Consider the following 26,495-nt stretch of genomic DNA (forward strand, 5'->3'; position numbering starts at 1 on the left):
TCTTTCCTTCTTGTTTTTGTTTTTTTTAGTTCCCCCCCACCAATGACTAATATGGAAATGTTTTACATGCTTACACATATATAACCTAAAAATATATATATATGCATATGAATATATATGTATATGTCCTTGAAAGCAAAGAATGTTACATTTTTGTGCTTGTATTTGTAGAACTTAGCATGAAGTTTGGCACAAATCAGGTACTCAATGAACACTCATTGAATTAAATTGAATTGCATATTGCTCCCTTTAGGAAGCATCTTTTAAAATTTTTCTGATAAATAGATTTCATCAAATTGCTAACACTTTAGTATGAATTAATGTTAGAAGAATCTTTTCCTTTGTGACAGGCAAGTTTTGGGACTACAAGAAAGCACTGAATATCAAATACTGGTGACATTAAGAGGCAACACCAAGAGGGGTGGGGCCCCTGGAGAAAAATTACATATTTAATAGTTTTACTTAGGTTTGACCTAGAAGGTATGCTCATACAGCATACCTACTGGGATTGTGAACACCAATGTGAAAAAATACTGACCTAGAAAGAGTAGAAGGAATTTCTTTCTGTGAATATATAAAGAATAAGGTTTGTTTAAGATGATTTAGGTGATGTCCTGCATGAAGGCAGTTGAATGGACTAGATGCCCTCCTATCCAGCCTGATCAGTCCTTTTAGGCTAATTGTGAAAATATCAACAGTTTTTGAAAGGCAGCCATCCTCCATCCCTTTCCAATTGAGGTTCTTTAGTCTCATTCTGTATACAAGAAAAATGGGGTAATTACTAAACAAAACAACTTCTTTCGGTAGGCAACTATGTGTGAATGTATGTATTATTCTCATTCTTCAGCTATCACACTCTGTCTTGGTAGCTTTATAAATAGACATATGACTAAACTGATACTTTCGGGTGATCGTTAAAGCCATACTTCATATATTTTAGTACCTGTGAATCTCCTTGGTAAGGGATAGACTGCTGGGACGTTTCTCTGGGTTGGTAAAATTATTGGAGTTGTCTGTCAGACTCTCTCGAAGGTAAATTTATTGATATAATTACTTAGGGGACAGGATACTTAAGAAGTTTCTATCCTGTAAATGAGTTATATTCCAAAAGTGAGTTTTTAGTCATTTGGAACTTAGAATGTGTATTGTCATAGAAATGATATTATAAATAGGGATTAGGTTACCATGCTAGCTTACAAAAGTTAGAGTTAGCTAGAATATGGTACATTTGAAATGAACACCAAGGGATGAAATGGCACCAGTTGCTTTGCTTGGTTTCAGTTCTACCATTATCATCATGGTACCTGCCCCACTTTCCCCCAGGATAAGCTCATCACTAGGAAACTCACCATCTTGGAGGGGATGACTTCAGCCATGGTACTCAAACCTTATCAGTACCCTCATTTGCTTCTGTACCTCTAATTGGAGGGCTGGAGGGTGGAGCAAAAACTCCTCCCATAATCTCCCTTTATAGAGAGATCAAAATCCCAGTCATCTCTTCATTTGCCACCAGCTGCTTTGTTTAGTTTCAACCCCTTGGGGGCCCCTCTCTTTCAGCTTACTTTTGTGCATGGTCTTCCACTATTAGATTGTAAGTGCCTTGAAGGCAGGGACTGTATTTCTTTTTCTTATTTGTTTCTTAGCACTTAGCACAGTGCTGGGCACATAAGTAGGTACTTATAATTATTCATCATGTCGGGTATAGTAGAAACCAATATTTTTGAAGAGATTCAAGAGATTCAACTACATCGTGGATGAAATTTTCTGTGGTACACAGTGAGGAAGAGACTAGGAATACACAGAAGCTATTTATTTATTTGTTTGTTTTTACAATTTTGTTACTGTATAAATTGTTTTCTTGGTTCTGCCAATTTCATTCTGCATTAGTATATACAGGTCTTTCCAGATTTCTCTGAAACTGTACCTTTTAGCATTTCAAACAGCAAACGAGAATTCCATTTACATCCATATACCATAATTTGTTCAGCCATTCCATTCCACTGTTGATGGGCATCCCCTTAGTTTCCAGTTCTTTGCCATCACAAAACGAACTGCTATAACTATGTTTGTACGTATAGATCCTTTTCCTTTTTCTTTGATCCCCTTACAGTATAGCTGTAGTAGTGGTATCAGTAGGTCAGAAGGTATGACATAATTTAGGTAACTTTGGGGGCACAGTTCCAAATTGTTTTCCAGAATGTCTGGATCTATTCAGAGCTCCACCAATGGTGTGTTAATGTTCCTGTTTTCCTGTAGCCTCTCCAGCATTTGTTATTTTCCATTTCCACTTCACTGACTCTGATCAATGCAATTACCAATCACGTAGCCACCTCCTGACAGAAAGGCGATGGACTCACTATGCTTAATGAGATATATTTCTGGATATGGCCAATGTGGCAATTTGTTTTGCTTGACTGTGTATTTGTTTCTAGGCTTTTGTTTTTTTTTCCCTTCTTTCCTTCTCAATAAAGGAAGAAGATGGGAAACAGAGAAAATAAATTATTAATTATTATTATTAACTGAAAAAAAAATAAAGAATGCTAAGAAAACAGCATATATGGAAGGCAGTGGTGCAATGGAAAAACTGCTGAATTCATAGACCAGAATTTGAATCTTAACTTTGCTACGCATTTAATTTCTGCGTGACCTTGGGGGCAAGTAGTTTAATGTTTCTGGGCTCAGTTTACTGATCTATAAAATGAGGGGGTGGGATTAGATGACCGCTAAAGTCCCTTCCGGCCATAAATCTATGCTCCTAGAATCATACAACTCCATCTCCTTCCCTCTCTACCTCCTTGTATCATCCCCACCAAAAATTCAGACTCATAGATGATCTCTCAGATAGGATGTGATTGGGTTGGAATGTTGCTGTGGTGTAGGCTGGTTGATGTTGAAAACATGGAAAGACTTGGACCAATGAAGAAGATGCTCTCCACCTTCAGAGAAAGAGATCAAAAGTGGAAATATGCATAGTATGGTCTTACATATATGTGTGAGTGTATATGTTTATGTTTATAGATACGTATATGTATGTATCTATATCTAGCTATCTATCTATATCTGTGTTTAATTGTAGCCTTCTTTAGGGCAGAGTGGGAGTGGGAGGACGGAAGGGAAAAGATCAAGTAAAAAGTACACAGCAGAGAACAAAAGAAAAAACTACAAAGAAGCAAAGAAAAGCTGGGTAGCTTGGAAAACAATGTGCAGTAATTTATTATATGGGTATTCTTGAAACGGAATTTTATTATTTTATATTGAATCTTGTGTTCTGCTGTGTACATGGCAATGTTCTTTTCTTTTTCTTTTCTTGTTTTGTATTTTAAGTTTCAAATAAACAAAAACTTTTACCAAAAAGACCCTAAAAAATGATAAGAAAACCCAATGGCTTTTTGCCAGTCTTCTTCCTTCTTGACCTTTCTGCCATGAAATAATAATATAATTAACATAATAAATAATATATAAATATATTATATATAACATATAATATATACAATAAATTATATACATGCATATATAAATATACTAATGACAACCTCCTTTTTCTGGGTGGTCTCTTTTCCCTGAGTTTTTGTGACACTTCTCTTTATGGCTCTCCTCTTATCTATCCAGGGGTGGGGAACCTGCATCCTCAAGGCCACATGTAATCCTCTAGGTCCCCTTTGACTGAATCCAAATTTTGTGAAATTTGGATTCAGTCAAAGGGCTGCACTTGAGGATCTAGAGGACCACTTATGGACTTGAGGCCACAGGTTCCCTACCCCTGGACCAATCCTTTTCGTCTCCTTTGCAGGATCTTCATCTGTGTGCCATCTCCTAGATATCCTGGGTGCTGTCTTCTTCTCCCTATATACTTTATCTCTAGGTGATATCATAAGCTAGATATCTGCAGATGATTCTCATATCTACATATCGATCATCTTCTCTCTTTTGAGTCCTGCCTCTTCAGCTGCCTATGATGTCCCATAGCCATGTGGAACTCCACATGTCCACAACAGAACTCACTATCTTTCCCTTTAAACTTATCCCTCCATTATTTTTAGGGAGGGTAATACCATTCTTCTACTCACGCATTTTCACAACCCAAAAGTCATCCTTAACCCTTCACCGTCACTCATCCCTGTATCCAACCAACAGCCAAGTCTTGTTTCTGTCTCCACACATCTCTCACATCTGTCCTCCTCTCTACTCACATGGCCACCACCCTAATTCAGGCCCTCCTCACTTGCTTGGACTGTAGCAATGGCTTCCTCATTAACAGCCTCATCTACTCTCTCTCCCATCCAATCCCTTTCCCACACTGCTGCTAAATTTATCTTCCTGAACTAAGGTGGAATCATGTCACTTGTCCAAAAAGTTTCAGTGGTTTACTATCACCTCTAGGATAAAATACAAAGTTCTCTGTTTGCTTTTTGGAGCCCTTCACAATCTGACTCCAACCTAGCTTTCCAAGCTTATATCACGCTACTCCCCCCATGAACTCTGTGCCCTGGTCAGATTAGCCTGTTTGCTATTCAGGGCCAATGATATTTCATCTCCAGTCTCCGTGTCTTTGCTCAGTCTGTCTCTTATGCCTGGAATACTTTTCTTCTTCATCCCATCTTAGAACCCCTGCCTCTCCTCAAAGCTGAGCTCAAGTGCTATCGGCCTACAAGAGGCCTTTCCTGATTCCAGAGTTGTTGGATCTGTCCCTGAAAGTATTTTGTATTTATTGTAAACACATAAATGTTGCATTTACTTATTTGTGTTTATGTCCTTTCTCCCCAACAGAGCGTAAGCTTCCTGAGGGCAGAAAGTTTTTTTGTTTTTGCTTTTGTCTGTCTTTTTTGTTTTGTTGTCTTTTGTCTTTGTATACTGTGCTTAGGAATAGTAGGAGCTTAATAAATGCTGGTGGAATGGAATTTTTCAAAAGAATGATATTAGCAACAGAGAATATAATGAAAGAAAAGAAGATGGTTGAGTGTAGAACCCTGGGGATACCTACGTTTGAAGGGCAGGAAAAGGAAGCAGAGACAGGTAAGGAGTTGTGGAAGAAGTAAGAGAAGAGTATGTGTCTGAGTTCAGGTCCTCCTGACTTCAGAGTGCGTGCTCTATCCACTGCTCCACCTAGCTGCCCCTCTATTTGGTTCGACAAAAGTTTGTTAAACATATGCTATGTGGGAATAGGTAGGTGGGGCAGTGAGTAGAGCACCAGCCCTGAAGTCAGGAGGACCTGAGTTCAAATCTGGCCTCAGACACTTGACACACTTACTAGCTGTGTGACCTTGGGCAAGTCACTTAACCCCAATTGCCCTGCCTTCCCCCTTCAAAAAAATATGCTGTGTGCATGATATAATGCTAGTTACTAGGGATACAAAGACAAAACCAAAGGAGTCCTTGGTCTCAAGGACCTTAAATTCTATAGCTGTTCTTAAGTTCGGGAGTGCATAAAAATCTTACTTTGTTAAATTTTCCAGCGAAGAACATATTCCTCATTTGAGCAGCAGAAAAGGGAGCTTCATATTAGCATGCTTTCTGTGAATTGCCTTTGTAATGATGGTCAGTTCTTGACCCTCAAGGCAGTGGTTCTCCAGTTGGTTGATTCTTCTCCCTCTTGCTGCAGGAGTTTTAGTTATTATGCCATTAATCATAGAATCAGAGGATGGGCAAGGGGAAGGATAAAAGGTTAAATTGACCAAATCAATTTGACTATTAATTTAGCTTTGCAAAATTATTTGGTGGGTAATGATGTTGAAATTAATGATTACTAGTCAGGCTTAGGAAAATTGTGAGGCAACAAATGTTCTTTACTTCCTCCGTCCTACAGGTCCCCTCAATTTTTAATACTCCTCTGTCCCATTTTTTATGTTGCCCTTTCCTCCCTATCATTGGTCAATCTCTCCTGCCAGGCCTCTCCACACAGTTGTATATGCTCTGGTTCCAAGCCAGAATAGGTCGCTGACCTACATGCATATCAGAAAAACGGATGGAGTATCTATTTCATACTAAAGTGTTAATGATGGATGCCAGTATACGTGCTGTCTCTTCCATTTTATTAGGGGATGATGATTAAACTTGAAGGAATGAATATCCTAGTGGATTTTCAGGCATTGGCGGTGGGCTTACTGGGGAGCATATGCTTGGTGGGGGTCCAACAGGTCTTAGGAACACAGGATTGTGGATTTAGGACTGGAAGGGGCCTTAAAAGTCATGTATTCCAACACTGCTAAGGACACTGATACCCAGAGAAGTAAAATGACTTTGCCCTGATCACTCAGGTAGTAGGTGGCAGGGCTGGGATTTGACCATAAACTTTCTGATTGAAAGTTCATTGGTTTTTCCTCTGCAAATTATGCCATGTCTACTCATAAGCTGGTTCTGGGCTTGGGGGATTCTCTAGCATTTTTGTTTTCCTGTCCTTTTCATTTAACCTAATCATACAAATAATTGTGTTGCATGTATAACCTATGTCAAACTGCTTGCCTTCTCAATGAGGGGGAAAGGGGGTGGAGAAAGGGAAATAATTTGGAACTCAAAATTTAAAAAAAGAATGTTAAAGTTGTTATTAAATGTAATTGGGGAAAAGATTAAATTTTAAAAAATCTAAAAAAAAAAAATTTCATTTGGTCATCTCTAGGTCTAAGGGTCCTAATGGTAGGCTTCTGGGCTTGCAGTCAAGAAACAACCAATCCGAATCCCACTTCAGCCAATGGCCAGCTGTCTGACCCTGGGGAAGGCCCTTAACATCTTCAGATCTCAGTTTCCTCATCTGTGAAATGAGATTTTTGCATTCATAAAGCGCCAAGACCCCTTTCAGCTCTAAATCTGTAATCTCATGAATAGTAAGATCTCAAGGCTGGAAGAGACCATAGAGACCAACTACCTAGTGCAGCCCTACATTTCACAAATGGGAAAGCTGGTCTAGAAAAAAATGATTTGCTCGAGGACACAGATTGAGTTAGCAGTTAATCCAGGCCTCGCTCCAAGGTCTCTTGGCCATAGTCCCGAGGTGCTTATTACATCACGCTGCCTAGTTCTTTTCTTTCAGTCACATTCCAATGCTGTATTCTCCACACATCCGTACCTCCCTAAATCCTCCAGTATCTGTTTTCTTCGGAGCCTTATTAGACATGCTCTCCAGGAGGCTAATGACAGGTCCTGACATGGATTGAATGCCTGTGGATTCCAGTTGATATTGTTTGGAAGAGGAGGGAGGTTTGAATGTCTGAACCTGTGAGTTCATCTTGGGATGCTTTTTCTTGTCAAGATGAGGATGGCTTTTGCCTGTTGTGTTTTATTCAAAATTATAGTAGTCCTTTGGGGCCTCAGTCCAACTGTCAGCACCGCCCTTATCCAGGCCAAGCCCAGGCACTGCCTTGGCTGAGGGCCATATGTTACCAAAGCCTTTCTATTCCCATTTACAAGTAGGCAGGATGTTTAGAATGCACAGGGTACATTCTTCAGGCCTGGTACAGCCTCCTCAACTAAACTGATATTTGTGTAGGCAGTGATGCACTCTGACAGTTGTGAAAGGGTGACTTTTAGTGGCATGAGAGAGTCAGAGTTTTGTCTCTATTGCTTTGAGTTTTCTGCCCTGGGGATTCTTTACATGACAGTCATTTCTTTTCCTTCTCTCACTTTGGGCCAGGGGTGAGGAGAGATCTAGGCAGGTGAGTGATTGTGAGTAGTGCAGGTGAGCATGAAAAGCCTGTAATCAACCAAGAGGCTTCTTGATTGGCTGAGAGGGAGCCAGGAATTATGGATCAGGTGAATGAATTTCATCCAGTTCAACTAAGTGAATGCTTATCAAAAGTTTGCTTAGTGGTGCTTTGATGGGGGGGAGAAAGAGGGAGAGGCTAGTTCTCTCCTCCACCCTCCCACCCAGATAAGAGCACCGCTAAGCTAATTTATTAATCCCATGAGGGGTTTAGATGCTCTTTCTAGTTTTTATTTTACGTCCTTCTAATGACCTTACCTGCTGTATTATTTGTGAATCTTTCTATTCTCTTCTTCCTTGTAAATAAATCCTAGAAAACTTCTTCTTGATTTGGAATGTGGAGACAGGATGATGGAAGCTTAAGGAAAAGAAGAAGGTAGATATAAACTGTTAAGGCACCATATAAATAAAAGCTATTAGGTGTTAAAAACAGGTACCAGTATATGATAACAAGGGCAGAAGAAATGGGGTATGGAGTGAATGTTCAAGGCTTGCAAGGCAGATAAATGAACTCAAGGAACCAAGGAGACTCAGGGACCAAGGAAGGCAAAGCGTGACAGTGCCAGGAGTTGGGATTCATTAATCAGGAAAATCATAGGAAACAGTGAAAGGAGGAAACCTTGGACTTAAAAGTACAGGTTCTCTGCATCAGCTCTAAGTTAAGGAGCTCGTGGTCTCAGAAGCTGGATAGTCATCATCTCCACTTCCTGGCTCCCTTCAAATCCCAAATAAAATCCTACCTTCTACAGAAAGCCTTTCCCAATGTCTCTTAATTTCTTCTGTTGATCATTTCCAATTTATTCTCTATATAGCTTGTTTGTACATATGTATTGGCTTGTTGTATCCCTCATTAAATTGTGAGGTCTTGGAGAGTGAGGCCTGTATTTTGTCTTTCTTTGTATCCTCAGTGCTTAACCCAGTGCCCAGCACATAGTAGGCACCTAATAAAATTTTTAATAACCAACTGTAGTAAAGCCTAATGCCCAGGGATGCACATTCCAGTTCCTATTAAAGTACTATTAAAGTTCATGTCTTAGGACACCATGACTGCATCATTTCTTTTCATTAGAGTGTGGCTGAACTGGTTTACCATTTAGTTACACTTCTGTGGAGGTGGCAGAGCACCCCAGAACAAAGCAAGTCAGTGCTTAATAACAGCTTGGTTTTTAAATAGAACTTTACAGACCTATCTTCTTTGATCCTTACAACCTGTAAGGTAGGTAGTACTTATTATCCCTACTTTATCTACAGATGAAACAAAATCTTGAGGTTTAGAGAGGTTAAGAGATTTGCTTAAGGTCCTATTGCTAGTTAGCAGAAAGCAGGAACTCAAACTCAGATCTATTGACTTTATAACTGGTGCTCGTTCCATCGTGCTACCCCCTTACTATTAATGAGTCCTTAGAAAGGAGAACTAATAGCACAGTTTATAATCTTGAGGACTCCTTAGGTCAACAGAAAAGAATGAGAAAAAAAGACTGCCAATAATGTATATATCAAAGCGCTCTTGAAAGAACTTTATTCTTCTTTTAAAAAGAAAAGAATTAAACCATTTCTAATCAAAAGATAGAAAGATGTGACCATTTGAAGGCAAAAGAATGAAGAATTTTATAAAAGAATAGATTGACATTAGAGGGACAGTGTGGATTTGGTGTGGTGCTTATTAGGCCAATAGCAGATCATAGGGATTGAGAGGGGAACTTGTGATTTCCCTGTTACAAGGAACTCTCAGATGAGGGAACTCCCTCCACCAGTGCAGGTTAGCACATTCTCTGCAACTTAGAGTGTTAGAGGGTTGCCTAGAATACTGAGAGGTTAAGTGACTTTTCCAAGGTCATGTAGTCAGCAGGCATCAGAGTCAGGAGTTAAACCTAGATCTTCCTTGCTTCAAGGACAGCTCTCTATCCACTGAACTACTCTTTCATTTTCATTAGATCTTAAAATTCCTGGTGTATTCTATATCAAAAGAATACTTAGGTGATTTCATGGAGACCTTTGCTTCTGTCAAGTTTTAGTTTTCCAAATATATATCATTTTTATTTGAAATGTACCCTCTTTGCTTAAGACATCGGAAAATGCAGTCCTAAGAAATCACTATTGCTTAGAGTTATTACTAGTTATTCAAATTTCAGCGTTCTAGTTTAAGTGATACTTTTGTTTCAAAGGTAAATATACTGACTCAATTTTCAGTAACGTAGATTATTTCCTGAAAATATCAACCCAACTGCAGCTTTAGACAAAAGGCCAACATTCCCACTGTTTTCAGAAGTATTGTCAGCACCATGGCCAGGGGTAATGGTAAAACTGGGAGCAGTGAGCTAGGTCAGCTGTATAGCAAAGGGAAGAATTCTGAGCTGTTTGTTGACAGACTTGTCGACATCATTATGAAGTTAATGGGGGAATATGAAGCTGGGCAGGGGTAGGGGTGGGTGGAGGAGGAAGTAAAGAAAAAAAGAAGGAAGGTAACTGCTGGTACCTGATAGACTGGTCAGTATTGTGGAACCCAACCCAAACTCAGTTTAAACCTTTAGGGTTCAGGAAGGACATAGCTATATTATTTGGAATACTTCCCTGATATAGTTGTTTCTCTGTATATTTTTCTAGTATGAGCCTCGGGAAGGTGGACAGGGCACCTGTTTCTGGGTCTGTGTTTCCCCTTTCCCTGGGCATCTTCTGTGTCATAACTATATTTGGTACTTCCCATTACTAAGGATTAGCCTAATGGTACAAGTGAATCTGTGGTGATAAGGCCTACTTAACACACCCTAGTCTGCACCCCTGATGTGGCAACTGTTTAAGACTCTGACCTTGAAGCATGTTCAAAAACTGGAGATAACAAATATTGGGAATAAAAACAAAAGAATTATCTTAATTCTATATCAACCTCTGATTACATACCCAGGATATTATGTACAATTATGGTCTCTGCATCTCAAGAAAGGCATACTTTGTCCCAAATATTTCTAGAGAAGGGTATCAAAAGGAGGTTAACATGATGGAGCACCTTCTCAGTGGAGGTAGATTGTAATACGTAGTTTAGGAAAGTTAAAAGCTAAAAGGTACAATCTATCAAACTACAGAAAGGATAGATTTGCTTACCCTAAATAATATATCAAGTGTGTACTGGTTCACCAAATCTCAGAATACTAAGAATCAGAATTGTTCATTCCTTAGGATCTGTAGGGCTTGTTTTAAGGTAAAACATCATTGCTGCCAAAGATTTCTTTAATATTTTAAATGTTCTAAGTGAATGAAAAGAAGTAGAAAGTAAATATATTCTAAATAGCAAAAATATAAGTGTTCTAGATGGGCTTAAATAACTTCATTGATAATAGACCCATAAAAGATTATCAGAGGGAATTAAGGGAATTTTATCTTAACTTTATTATTATGTAATTGAAGTGATATGCTTTGCACATAATGAACACTTCATATATGTTTGTTGAGCTAAATAGAATATATACTCTCCTTTTGGGTCCAGGAAACTTAAATTTGACTTTAGTATGTCAATTTCTTTGTAGTCCTATTATGTGTTCTCAGTATCTGATTAGTACAAGACAATTATCAAAGCATGGCGGGGATGGGGGTGGGAGTGAGAGGAAGGTCATGTGCCAGGAAGGAGAGGCCTTTACTTAGAAAGCATCTGAGTATCTAGAAAGAGTCTCCAGAGACAGTGTAGTGATAGTAGATGATCATAAGTAGTAGTTAATGCAAAATTTAATCAGGAGATTGAATCTCATTGAATTTTTATAGGCTTCAGGAAGTTCTAAATGATCACTATATCTGGTTGTCAAGAATAAAATGCGGGTGTTCATTACATTAGAATCTATTCTTAGATTGGAATAAAGAATAGAGTCAGCAAAGGACGAAGGACCCTAGAATGACACCATTAATTTCTCCTCCCCATGCAAAATTAAAAAGCCATTAGTCCAAAAATGATATTTGGCTGAGATTTACCTCTCTTCTACTTTTTTTAAAAAGAATATACTTTATATTTGCCAGTTGCACTGAAAATCCTAGATTGATAATTTGCCCTACAAACAAATGGAATCTTTGTTCTTTTAGGGGGTCAAAGTAGGAAACTTAATTTTGGATCAGATTGTAGATTAGGGAGCTGTAGTTCTCAGTCTATCCTATTGGCATGAGGTAGACTTCAGCCATCTTGTGCCCTTCTTTGCTGTCATGGGGGCTCACAAAGGGTAGGCTGCTTTCTCAATACCTCTTACACAGACCTGTAATGTCTCAGGTAATACATTTTTAAAAGGGTTGGTCATTGATTGGTTAGAATATATGTAAAGGAGGGTATCCAGAGCAGTGAGAAGTCTAGAAACCTCAAAGAATGTCTAGAAACCTTGTGAGGAATTGTTGAAACAATGAGGAATTTTGAGTTTGGAGAAGACCTACAAGGGAAAGGAGAAAGAAGAAGCATCACTTTCCATGTATTTGAAGGGCAGCCATCTGGAAGAGGGATTTGGCTTATTCTGTGTGACTGAGAACAAAACCAGGGAGATATTACAGGAGAGGCAGGTGTTTTGGCTCAATATCAGGAAGAATTTTCTAACGTCTAGAGCGGTGTAACAGTAGAATGGGCTTCTCAAAGTAGTGAACTTGAGAAGGGTTCCGGGCTCAGCTAGATTACTACCTTACAAGGATATTAAAGAAGGGATTTCTGCAAGGAGCAGAGGGAGTGTGCTGGGGTCATACTTGGATATTGTACTGGCTCCTGAAAGCTAATTGTTAAATTTCCAGAGTGAAAATTTAAACTTCAGAAACTGTCAAATGTTACAAATTAGGACTTGATTTATTGTCTTGTTGACTGTCTAGACTTATGTGATGGAGAAAATGTTAATAATACCAATTATACTTAAAAGCACGTCATATATAATATATTTTTAGAGAGCCAGTTGTTATCAGCACAGCCCTGACTATAACTTTGTCGATCCCTTTCGAACATAATCCCTGAGTCTATGATTCTATGATTCCTTGGCTTCTTTCTCATGGGGCAAGGGCTAGGGCTGGTGCTTCTGGAAATTAGTATGGAAGAAAGAGGCCCTGTGTGGGTATTTCTTAAGACTTTTTCTCATTAGACCTAACCCAAACAAGCTTTTCCTACATTGATGAAGATGATGCAGGAGATCAGGGTTTTCCATATAGGATAAACATAAATCAGAGGGAAGAAATGCACTTGATGAGCTGTTGGCAAATGCACTTTTTGGATCAGGATAAAAGGAATAATCTCTGGAGCTATCTGAGCTACATTTTCACCATCAACTGTGAATATTTTTCATGAGGCCCGTTGTTACTGCTGAATAATTTTCTCAAATAAAATTTCCGAAACGGGGTTTAATTTCATAGTTTTCCATTATCTTTCCCTCTTGGTCTTTTAATTTATACATTAGTAACATGGATAAGTGTCTGAAATGGGTACTAATAGCTAACTGAAAGCAAAAGCAGATAATGATTTAATTTTGAATTTCCATTTGCTGGAGTTTTCCTATCACAACACTTATGTGAATTATATATATGAATATGGGGATGCTAACTTAATTGAATTGATAGAAAATGGGCCCTGATTTAGCGAAGTAGTTTAGGTCTCTGATTGTAAAACTATAAAGTATTTCTTTAATGGTAGTTTCTAATGTTCAAAATACTTTCATGAAAATGATTGAGTGTAATTGAATGTAATGAAAGAAAGAATGCAAAATTGGGCATTGAGAGAATGAGTTTTTGCCTTATCTTCAGTTATATATCATGCTGTACCCAACAGACCTTGCACAGCATTAATATTAATAGGAGGTAGAGAGGAGGGGGCAGTGGGTCAGGAGGCTGCAGAGAAATGAGAGCTGGCAGGAGAATGGCCAGCTGGCGGGCTTAGAGATGAGGTGGGGCAGAAAAAACATCTCTGTCTCTGTTTGTTTCTGTCTGCTTCAGTCTCTATCTCTGTGTCTCTTCCAGAGAGACAGAGTTTGAGTTCTGTGGGTTTTTTATTTTCATGTGTTTTAAAATCTCAATTCAGTTATATTTGTTGTATGATTCTATTTTGGAAGAACAGTAGGAAAAAGGCATGAATGCTATCCATTGACTCCTTTCTACTGATCTCAGCTATACTCTGAAGTCTTTTGAAGTCAAAATGGCCACATATACCACTTCTTCGTGGTTGCTTTTAATTTTGTCTAAAATACTACAATTTAAAAGTTTCACTAGTTTCAACTATTGAAAAGTTCAAAAGTTTCTTTGGTATCTTTCAAGCAAATCATTTCTTCTAAAACAATCTCTCCCTCCCCCAATCTGCTACCACAAATAAAAATTACATGCTTTGTCATTGTTTCTATATACATAGTGACTCATAGCACAGCCATTTCTGCTTTTTTTTAAGGGCTTTCATTTATACCTACTTTGAAAAATTTTGAGTGGCCAAACACTCACAGGATATTGACATTGGAAGGGACCTTAATCACCATTCATTGTATTTCAACCCATATCTGAAAAGAAATCCCTACTACAGCAAACCTGACAAATGGTTATTGATGGTGCCATTGCTTGAGGACCTCTAAGGAGGAGGAGCTCCCCAACTCTTGGGGCAGCCCATGCTATAGCTGATAAAATTAGAAACAGATTAGCAATAAGGAGTCTTTAAAAACACGTGTAATTTTCACTAGTATTGATTCTGGATTACCAGGTTACATGTCCCATCAGTAAAATCTCTATATTATGTAATTTTGCTTAACTGAGCCAGCTAGATAGCATACTGGATAAAGTGATAGATGTGGAGTCAGGAAGACTTGAGTTTGAATCTTCTCTCAGAGACTTACTAGCTGTGTGACCCTGGGCAAGTCACTTAAACTAAGCCTCAGTTTCCTCACCTGTCAAATGAGGACAATGATGACACCTATGTCACAGGTTTGTTGTGAGGATCAAATGAGGAGACATATATAAAGTGCCTTGTAAACCTATTATAAGATTTTTTAAAAAATTTTTTTAAAAATTAGTATTTAAACTAAGCCTCAGTTTCCTCACCTGTCAAATGAGGACAATGATGACACCTATGTCACAGGTTTGTTGTGAGGATCAAATGAGGAGACATATATAAAGTGCCTTGTAAACCTATTATAAGATTTTTTAAAAAATTGTTGGTTGGTTCTGGGGAAGAAGAGCTTATTTAAAGAAGATTGGTGTGTTAAAACAAAATATATAAAATATTTCTTTAAAAACACATATAACTTAAGAAAAAGAATTTATATGTATTGGTAGATATAAAAGTGTCTGAGCTGAGGGAAGGGAAGGACATTGTAAGGACATTAATGTATGTGAACCCACTTGTGACAGCACTTACCAAGTGTTCCAGGAACATTTTGAATATCCTTACTCAGAAGATAATTGAGAATCAGAGAAAATACTACTTTGAAACCTACAACTGTAAATAACAAAGTACATGGTAATGAGAGTATGTGGGGATAGCAACCATATATACAGGAATTCAAATTGGATCACATAAGCCATAGTGACGTCTGCCAATATTTAGGGCGTATTCTTTGAGCACATGAACACAGATTTCTTACGACCACAAAACCAAGCACATAAAACTTAAGTGAAATGGCAGCGTTATGTGGCACTTCCTTGCCTGGGAAGTGCTGAAAGATTAGTTGGTAGGTTCTGTGGCGTTATTAAGTGAGACCTTTTTGGCAGGCTCACATAACAAATGGGGAGACATACAGCGGCACGTTTCCACCTGCTCCAGACTTGGGTTTCTTGTGGGTGTGCTATTTCAAAGATGCCACATATCATTTCTGAATGTGCTGACAAGCTGAAGACTTGTGGAGAGAGAGAGAGAGAGAGAGAGAGAGAGAGAGAGAGAGAGATCTCTTTCCTGAGGGAGGCTTTCTTATTTGGATGGATAGTAACAGAAATCTGCAACCATGGCTCAATCTGTGGGATCCAGAAACATTGGAGCCTCTTCTAAGGTTCTCTGCTATGGAATTTTAGCATAATTGAGAAGAGTTAATTTTAGGACACATTCCATCTTATTTCTTCTAGGACAAAGATTCTTAACCTGAGGTCCATGAACTTCTTTTTTTTTTAAAAAAAGTACTAACTGTATTTTGATGTAATTTGTTTCCTTCGTAATCCTGCATATTTTATTTTGTGCATTTAAAAAGATTATTATGAGGGGACAGTTTCAGAGAAACCTGGGATGACTTGTATGAACTCATGCAGAGTGAAGTGAGCAGCACCAGAAGAACAACTTACACAATAAAAATAATATGGTGAAGAAATACAACTTTGAAAGACTTGGGAGCACTGATCAGCCCCACAAGCAGTTAAAATTCCAAAGGATGTATGTTGAAACATGGAACCCATCTCATGATAGAGTTGATGGACCCACTGTGCAGATTGAGATGTATTTTTCTTAGACATGGTCAAGCAGAAATTAACAGGCACCTAGGTGGTACAATGGATAGAATGCCAGGTCTGGAGTCAGGAAGATTCATCTTCATGAGTTCAAATCCAGCCTCAGACACTTACTAGCTGGGTGACCCTGGGCAAGTTACTTAACCTTGTTTGCCTCAGTTTCCTCATCTGTAAAATGAGCTGGAGAAGGGAATGGCAAACCACTCCTATATCTTTGCCAAAAAAACTCCAAATGGGGTCACAAAGAGTCAGATGTGACTGAAAATGATTCAACAACAAGAACAATGCAGGAATTTGTTTTGCTTGACTATATATGTCTGTGATGGGTTTTGTTTTTCTTGTTTCCTTGATAGGGAAGGGAAAGTTGGGAAAGTGGGAGGAAGAAGGTGGACCTTTGGAAAAAAATTTAATTTAAAAAATTATTCTGACTAGTCCACAGGCTTCATCAGACTGCCCAAGGAAGCCATGTCACCAGAAGAAGAAAAAATAAAAGCTTAAGAACCCCAGGGCTAGGAGAATACAAGGATATCAAGTGAATACAGGAGTGTGTCAGAGCTGGTACCCAGTTCAGAGGCATGCACATGGGCCCTCAAAATGTACTTAATGGTGATGGGTGTCTGAATTCATTGGACAGCAAGGTGGCACAGTGGATAGAGCTCTGGGCCTGGAGTCAGGAAGACTCATCTTGTGCATTCAAATCGGACCTCAGACACTTCCTAGCTGTGTGACCTTGGGCAAGTCACTTAACCCTGTTTGCCTTAGGTCCTCATCTATAAAATGAGCTAGAGAAGGAAATGGCAAACCACTCCAGTATCTTTGCCAAGAAAACCCCTAATGGGGTCACCAAGAGTCAAAACACAACTGAAAAATAACTGAACAAATCTGGATTCATTGGTATGTGATCAGTGGAGGATGTTTGGGCACATTTTAGATGATTACAGAATGATCCTTAGGAACAGAAAGGGGTCATCTATCTCAACTTTCCATTTTATAGATGAGGAAACTGGGGCCCAAAGAGGATTTTGAATGACTTTGACAAATACTCTGTTAAACTGATAGCCAGTATATCCATAGCTATTATTAATATTTATTATTAGTTCATACAATACGGCAGGAGTTTTTTACCCTTTTTGTGTCATGGAAGACTTTGGCAGTCTGGTGACACCTATGGATCCCTTCTTTGAAGAATATTTTTAAACATTTTTTTGGGGGGGGAGGCAAGGCTATTGGGGTTAAGTGACTTGCCCAAGGTCACACAGCTAGTAAGTGTCAAGTATCCGATGCCGGATTTGAACTCAGGTCCTCCTGACTCCAGGGCCAGTACTCTATTCACTGTGCCACCTAGCTGCCGCTGAAGAATATTTTTAAATGCATAAAATAAAATATCTAGTATTACAAAGGAAACCAATTATAGTGAATGCATTATCAAAATATTTTTAAAAAAACAAGTTCACAGAGCATAGATTAAAAACCTCTGTAATAGATATTACATTTAATGAATTTAAAATGGATATTTATGAGTTTACAAATTCCTTTCCTCGCAGAAGGTCTGTGACGTAGTTTTCTGTTTATTTGTTCCAGGCCTGTGATTTCGTTAGTGTATTGAAAATACTTCTACCTATGAAGACCAACAGCTCCTCTTTAATTTGGAGTCTTAGACAGTTGTCTCAGTGCTCTGAAAGGTTAAGTAATTTGCTCATGGTTACACAGGCAGCAGGTGCCAGAAATGCCAGAGTCAGTCACATCTGACTCTTCGTGACTCCATTTGGAGTTTTCTTGGCACAGATACCGGAGTGGTTTGCCATTTCCTTCTCCAGCTACTGAGGCCAACAGGGTTAAGTGACTTGCTCAGGGTCATACAGCTAGTAAGTGTCTGAGGCTGGATTTGAACTCAGGAAGATGAGTCTTCCTGACTCTATGCCTGGCATTCTTTCCACTGTACCACCTAGCTGTGTATTAATGAAAGGAATGTTGGTTTTGGAGTCAGAGTATCTAGGTTCCCAACCTAGGTCTACTACTTTTTGTAACCTTGGGCAAATCCACTTCATATCTCTCAGGTCCTCATCTGTAATACAAGAGGATTGGACCAGATGCCCTACGAGGTTCCATCCTGGCTCTAAATCTTTGATCCTTTTATGCCTTGTAGTCACATACCCTAATAGGAACTGGTTTTGATGTGGGTTTGGGGTTTGATATATTTGTTCTGGTTTGCAAAAGTGAGTCCTTAAGTGTCCTAGGAATTCTTTTGCACTTAATAATATCGGTATTTTTAGAAATTTTTGTTCTAAGAAGTTGCTTGTTACTCTATGATTTTCAATGTGCTTTAAAAATATGAACTTTAACCATTATTTTCACTTGATGTACAGAAATGGAGGAGGGCCAACTGATCTAAATGAAATGATTTTTAAGGGTCATAATTCAACAAGCATTCAATTCAGCATGTGTTTATTAAGTGCTTGTGGCATGTGAAACACTGTGGTAGGTGTGGGGAGACAAAGATGAAAACATTATTAGCCCCTAGCCTCAAGGAGCTTCCTGAGTGATGGCGCAAGAGGACACAGAATTTAAACAGAGAAACACAAATCCAGATGTGTATGCTTCCCCCCTTGTAAGTCTGTTTTTCACCCACATTGTAAGTGCCAGTCCTGCCACCTCTACCACATCTTGGGCCATCGCCCATCATCTTTACTTTTGTCCTACCACTGGACTTTGATGACTCCGGAAGAGAGAATGGGGCTGATGACTTTATACAACTCTGCTTCACTTATATCCGATTCATGTGAGCGTCAAGACACCACTTGTGATGTCACTGGTTCTCTTCAGAAATGAGAGACCAATAACATTTTCTCAGATCATTTCACATGCCCTGATTTCTTTCCTTTCCAACTTCAACCCAATTCTTAGATAGTTCAGCTTTCCACTGTCCTCTGGCCTATCTCCTACAACTATCTGTCTGTCTGTCTGTCTATCTGTCTACCTATCTGTCTGTCTGTCTATCTATCACGATATATCTATCTCTTCAGATAGATTGATATCTATAGAGACAGATATCTATAGATAGAGATATGTAGATATAGATAGAAGATACATATTTTGATCAATTTATTGGTAGAGATTGATCAGAAATACATACAAAGTAGTTAAATACAAGGTAGTTTGGGAGGGAAGGCGCTAGCAGTTGGCGGGGAGCAGGGAAGGTTTCATGCAGAAGACGGTACTCGAGGTGTATCTTAAAGGAAGAGAGGACTGTTTGAGACTAAGGTGAGGAAGGAGTTCATTTCAGACATGTGGAATAGCCAATGCAAAGATACCGAGATGGGAGTTGGAGTGTTTTATGTGAATAACAGAGACAAGGCCAATTCAGCTGGACCAGGGAGTATCCAATGAGGCTGGAAAGATAGGTTGGGGCCAAACTGCGTAGGGCTTTAAACATTAAACAGAGGGGTGTCTATTTCACATCAGCAGATGTCTCAAACTTAACATGTCCAAAATAGACCTTCTCTTATCCTAAAATTTGTCCTTCCAAACCTTCCTATTTTTGTTGAGGCCACCACCATCTTTTCAATAAACTAGTTTTGTATCCTTGAAGCTGTCCTATACTCCTCTCTCTCCCATACCCTCCATAGCTAATTATTTGCCAGTTTTGAAAATTCTCTTGCCATTGTCCCCTTACTCAGCCCACTTAATTACATAATCACTTTCCTTGTTCAAGTGCCTGTCACTCCTCATCTGGTCTATTACTGTGGACTCTAATTGGTGTCCCTGCCTTAAATCTCTGGCCTCTCCAATCCATTGACCACATGAAGTGATCTTCCTAAATTATAGATCTGACTACGTCACTCCCCTTCTTAATAAACTCTTGTGGCACTCTATTACCCCTAGGATGAATAATAACAGCAAATGTTTATACAGCACTCTAAGATTCGCCAAGTTATGTACATATATTATCTCACTTGGTAACCCCATAAGTTAGGTGCTATTACTGTCTCCATTTTGCAGATAAGGAAATGAAAGCTGAGAAAGATTAAGTGACTTACCCAACAGCACAAGTAAGTGGCTAAGGCAGAGTTTGAATTCAAGTCTTTCTGATTCTAAGTTCAGCCCTCTATCTACTACATCACCTATTTGCCTCAAATACAAACATTTCTGCTTGTCATTCAAAGCCCATCCCAACTTGGCTCCAGCTTGCCTTTCTAGATTTATTCTATATTACTCCCCTTCATGCAGACTATGGTCCAGCCGTACTGGCCTTCTGTTTGTTCCACACACATGACGTTACTGCTCCCATCTCCATGCTTTTGCACAGGTTGTACCTCATGGTTGGAGTACAGCCCTTACTTCTCTCTGCCTTTTAGAATTCCTTCTTCCCTTCAGAACTTAGCTTGAATACTAGCTCCTTTCTAACTGAGGCTTTACCTGATCTCCCCCAGCTGTTAATGCCTTCTCTGTCCTTTCCCCCATTTATTTTGTAAATACATAAATGTTTACATGTTGTCTCCTCCGATAGAATGGAAGCTTCTTGAGGGCAGGGACTGTTTTACTTTTTGTCTTTGGGTGCTCAGCCTAGCAGAGTGGCTTGCTCACAGTAGAAAACCATGAGTCATCCTTTATTTATTTTACTGAAGAGAGGTACTAATAGGATGCTGGAATTGCTCTAAACACTCATCTGTCCCATGCATGTACTCCTTCTCTGTGAAGGTGTATATAAAATACCTCCTCCCTGATCTGAATATTATTTGACTTACCCCTTTGGCTCACATGACCAATGTGGGAGTATATCTCCAGAAGAACACTGTTAAAATTCATGTTTACTGGAAGGGGAAGGAGAACCTGATTGGAAGGAGAGGCAACTTTCAGCTCTCATCTTCCCTAATGATGTAGACTAGTTTATCAGATATTCATTGAATCGGACATTTGGAGAGAAGAGACATTAAACCTTTGTTGTAGACTATCCATGTTACAATAAGAGATGAACTTCTTTCTCTCTCTCCCCTCTCCCCCATTTATGGAATAAAACAAGCATTTCCATAACATAGTATAATAAAAAAAAAGTTTGTACATGAAACTGCAAATCTATTATGTACAACTTGCTATTTTTTAAAATATATAATTATAATGTAAATTTCCTTTTTCCCCTTTTTTTCTTCCTTTCCCCCTGCCCCCCAGATGGCTACCATTAGACACAAATATATGTATATATACATATAAAATCATTCTATATGTGCTTCTGTTTATCAGTTCTTTCTTTGGCTACAGATGGTGTCTTCTTTTATGTGTCCTTTGTAGTTTGGATATTTATAACAATCAAAATGACTTATTCACTCAAAGTTGTTCTTAAAACAATATTGCTATTACTGTATACAATGCTCTCTTTCTTTCCCATCCTCCCTGTCCTTCCCCTCCCTTTTTCTCTTTCCCCTCCTCCTCTCTACCTCCTTCGCTCCTTCCTTCTTTCCCTCCCATCCTTCATTCTCCCTCTCTCTTCTCTCTCCCATTCTATCTCTCTCTATAGAAAATACATGTACATGTATAGCCCATATCAGATTGCATGCCACCTTGGGGAAGGGGGAGTGAAAGGAGGGGGGGAAAGTTTAAGATTCAAAATATTATAAAAGTGAATGATGAAAACAAAAAATAAATAAATAAAAAGAAAGAAAAAACAAAATAAAATACATGTACGCATGTATGTATACATGTGTATATTACATAATTTCACTTCCTAACAATGAGAGCTATCCCAAAGTGGAGTGTGCTGTCTCTGTATGCCATGCTTTCTCCCTCACCGGAAGGCCTCAAATGAAGTCCAGGTGACCATGCCTTGGGATATGCTGTGCGGGGGCTTCTTATTCGAAGAAGAGGCAGCAATTTTGCAGTGACTAGAGAACTGGCTTTGGAGTCAGGAACACATGGGTTAAGTCCTGCCTTTGAAACTTCTTGGCTGTGTAATCCTATACAATTCTCTTAAACTCCCGGGGTCTCAGGTCACACTGCAAGACTGTAAGTTGTAGAACAGTTACTGATCTATGTCGTTGAGGTGAATTTTCTCACACCATAGAAATTACAGTTCCAGACCCCCAAACAAATTCTTATTCAGAGAGAGAGAAGATGGCCTCTGGAATCCCTTCTGACTCTGAGGTGGTGTGATTCTGTGACAGAATCCCTGAACTCATCCTTGACTTTGAAGGGAAAATTAGGTGCGTTGTAACAGAACTTAGCACTGCACAGCTTTTTTTCCTTAGTTTATGGTACAAATGAATTAATAAGTCTACCACCTCAGCCTCTACTACTGGTAGTTGCATGAATTTCTTTATCTCTTTTGTCTTCAATAGCTTTTCCACGTGGCCTATGTACTCATCAAATTTGCAAATTCTCCTCGTCCTGATCTCTGGGTCCTGGAAAGATCAGTAGATTCTGGAAGAACTTACTTGCCTTGGCAGTTTTTTGCCCGTAAGTAATATACACAAATGCTGGTGCTCTGAGACTTGCAAAACACTGCCCTCTCATTAACTCTCATCTTACCTACCCTCATCATGGGTGAGTAAAAGTATTTGCAAGAGATCACCAGAATATATTCTTTGAAATTTTAATCTCTAGGTAGAGTTAGTGAGGCACTAGTAACCTTTACTCTCTTAAGCTGCAACTCCTAAGGCATAGAGTCTGGCACATAGTAGGTGCTTAATAAATTTTTATTGGATGTGTATGATTTTAAGGTACACCACAAAGAAAAGCTGAAGGTCAGAATGTCTTTCATGATGAAGTCCCTGTTCATTTCTCCTAGATGTGTACCTATGTGTCCTCCAGTAGAACACAGTCTCTTTCTTTTTACTTAGTGGTGAGAAAGGCTAACTGCTATGGGAATGTGTATTGTCTCATGTACCACCTAGCCTGCATCTGTATCCACACGTAGGCAGATTTTCTGAGGATGCCTCTAGACCATATGAGATATTGACATTGGAAGGACATTGCCTGAAGTGAACCATAGGGATGGGTTCTCCACCAGAGATTATTTATGGGTCAGTTTGCCTGCTGAGGACTGAAGCCTCATTACTCCAAATATTGCCATTGAAAGTCAAGTGACTTAGAGAGTAATATGAAAGGCAACGTTTTGAAATGCAAATGAATGTTACACATAGATAAAGATGTAGCCCCTTAACTCTATGTGTCAGTCTGTTCATTGATTTTTTTTTCTAGCTCTTAGTTTTTCGTCTTTTTATATCAAATTAATATAGAGCTGATATTTTTCTGTGGACATTTACCTTAAAAAAATTTGTTTCAATGTGAAAATGCTTCTTTGTTAGACTCTAAAATAGACTGTTGGGAACAGTTTGGGAAGGAAGCCAACTTGCCTATCACTGAAGACAATGATGTTATCTGTACCACTGAATATTCTCGGATTGTACCACTGGAAAATGGAGAGGTGAGTGTAACTAGGGAGGTTGTAAGAAATGACATTCAAAAGTGGACAAAATTTATGCTGTTCTGACATGAGCAAAAAACAATCGAGGTCACTTATTTGGGACACAGGCGTTAGCGAATTTTCCTAAACTTTGACGGAAAAAATCTTTATGGTTTATTAGGTTGTGGTTTCTTTAATAAATGGTCGTCCAGGAGCAAAAAACTTTACATTCTCTCCTACTCTGAGAGAGTTTACAAAGGCAACCAATATCCGCTTGCGTTTTCTCCGGACCAATACCCTTCTTGGACACCTGATCTCTAAAGCCCAGCGAGACCCAACAGTCACTAGAAGGGTGAGTAATTTCAAGACTTCCTGTTGCTTTTTATTTGGGTTACCAAATTAAGTTCATTTAATTAGTTTTAGAGTAGCAGTTCTCCAAGTGTGGCCCACAGACCCTGGGGGTCCCTGAGACCATTTCAGGGGGGTCTGTGAAGTTAAAATTGTTTTCATCAGAATTGTTCGTCACTTTCAGTCATGTCTGACTCTTTGTGAATAATACTAAGGCGTTATTTGCCTATTAAAATACTTCTCCCTTTTCTAATTACATAACTGCGTGAGACTGGATTTTCTTCATGTACGTCAACCAGAATAATATATCACAAGAGACTGAATACATGAATATGAGAATCAAACCATGTTCATTAAACAGATGCTAAAGAGGTTTACAAAAATATGTAAAACAATGCCGCTCTTCTCACTAATTTTTTATTTGGAAAATATTATATTTTTTTATAAAAATGTTATGTTGATATGTAATGGGCTTTTTGTTGTCATTTTAAAATGAATTGATATTCTAAAATTATCAGTTTCAATTTATAATATGATAAATATCAAACAGATATAACCCACATAAACATAAATTCTTTGTGTGTGTTTGTGGTGATGTTGGGGGTGGGTTCTGTAGTAATTTTTAAGAGAATAAAGAGATCCTAAAATCAAAAAGGCTGCTGTTTTAGGAAATCAGTAATGCTGATGGCAAAGGAGATGGTCTTGTTCGCATTACCAGGCCTGAAGTGGAGTTGATTAATTTTAGAATCTATTTACATTTATATAGCAACTTATAATTTCCAAAGTACTTGAACATGTAAACTCTCTTCTGATGTTCCTGACAGTTCAGTGAAGCATGTAGGGCAGGTATCGTTATCTTACAGATAATATGACAAATGATAAAAGGTTTGCTCTGCCCTCTGAGCAAGTCCTGTTTTCAGACGTCAAAAGAACACTATTACCTTATGTTCCTTTAGCTTCATTCCTGCTGGGGGAGAAGTCTCTTGTTTTTGTGATCCTAAGGCATGGGAACATTTCTCTTGTAAGTTATACATGTATGAAGGGTTGGGAAAGTAGGGTAGGGAGAGAGAAAAGGTTAATTTTCCTATAACCTGGAAAACTTTCCAAAGGGGATTGAGGGATAGAATAAGCATTTACTAAGTGCCTACTATGTGTGAGGTGGGGCAGCTAGGTGGCGCTGCAGTGGATAGAGTGCTGGGCCTGAAGTCAAGAAGACTCATCTTCCTGAGTTCAAATCTGGCCTCACTTACTTAGGTATGTCACCCTGGGCAAGTCACTTAACCCTGTTTGTCTCAGTTCCTCATCTGCAAAATGAAGTGGAGAAGGAAATGGTAAACCACTGCAGTATCTTTGCCAAGAAAACCCCAAAGGAAGTCACCAAGGGTTGGACATGACTGAAACAACAAAATGTGCATTTAGCACATTATAATTATTATTTCATTCGATAATGGAGGGAGGGCTAGGGATCCTATGGATGTGTGGGTGGCCTGCTTGTCTACTACCATTAATGCCAGATTATATCCTAAGGAATCCTGTAAGAGTGAGAGTGGACCAGATTGAATGGTAACTTGTATACACTATGAGGTGGGGGGTGGGGGGATAGACTGGGCTTCCTGATTAGACTGAAGTTGGAATGAGTTTTTATTGCTCCTGGTCATTTGGATCTAAGCCATAATTCTGGCCTTGCTGATTTTATTAAGTGAGTATCTTCTGCAGCTGCTGTAGTTTGAACTTAGCCCTTTGCTTGTGATTTTTTTTGCATTGTTTCTTCAGTTGTCTTTCAGTCATGTCCGATTCTTTGGGAACCTATTTGGGGTTTTCTTGGCAAAGATACTGGAGCTGTTTGCCATTTCCTTCTCTAGTTCATTTTACAGATGAGGAAACTGAGGCCAACAGGGTTAAGTGACTCGCCCAGGGTCACACGGCTAGTAAGTGTCTGAGGCCAGATTTGAACTCAGGGAGATAAGTCTTCCTGATCTCAGGCCTAGTACTCTATCCCCAGGACCACCTAGCTGCCCTTTCTACCAATGGAGCAAGTGTGAAGTCATGACCTCTCACAAACTCTGAGGTTCCTGTGGTGGGGACCATAATGGAAATTATCTTCAGTACAGGCCATACATGTTACAGGGATAAAGAGCTAGTCCTCAACGCTTATGGGGAGGCTGGCCTTTCCTAGTAGCAGATGAGAAATCTAGGCAGTTGTCAGAAGTGAAGTCTGAGCGTTGACATATAAAAGAAAGTACTGTTAATACTGGGTAATTCTGCTGAAAAGGCAGTAAGTTGTGATTTGGTCAGGAAGCTCTGACAGTTCTTAGCCAGGAACACAAAGTCACGTCATTAAATGATTAGAAATCTTTAGCATGATTATTAAAAAAAAAGGATTAAATAAACAATCCTCTTTTCCATTTCAAAGACCGCTACTGCCAAGATCGTTCTCACTGGCCTACCGGAGGCTACACCTGCTCCAGCTTTATTGCCATAATAATTTGGAAGTGCTGAGAGAGGGTCATCTTTTGATATTAAGTGGGCAGCCCCAGCAGGTGTGCCTTGCTTTAAGCAATTCAGTTTATGAAAATCCTGGTGTAGTAATAGCTCACATTTATGCTCTACCTTTTGGCAAAACACTTTCCTCACAATGACCCAGTGAGG

General features: G+C 39.0%; 1 protein-coding gene across 1 annotated transcript in view; it reads left to right on the forward strand.

Annotated features, from left to right (window-relative positions):
- Positions 1-26,495, forward strand: part of LAMA3 (laminin subunit alpha 3) — a 318,911-nt gene that overhangs the window by 53,788 nt on the left and 238,628 nt on the right. The window contains exons 3-5 of the mRNA XM_036743735.1: positions 22,432-22,549; positions 23,401-23,519; positions 23,680-23,850. Coding sequence (XP_036599630.1) covers positions 22,432-22,549; positions 23,401-23,519; positions 23,680-23,850 — 408 coding nt within the window. The remainder of the gene's footprint in view (positions 1-22,431; positions 22,550-23,400; positions 23,520-23,679; positions 23,851-26,495) is intronic.

The sequence above is a fragment of the Trichosurus vulpecula genome, chromosome 1, assembly GCF_011100635.1.
Source record: "Trichosurus vulpecula isolate mTriVul1 chromosome 1, mTriVul1.pri, whole genome shotgun sequence".
Classification (NCBI taxonomy): domain Eukaryota; kingdom Metazoa; phylum Chordata; class Mammalia; order Diprotodontia; family Phalangeridae; genus Trichosurus; species Trichosurus vulpecula.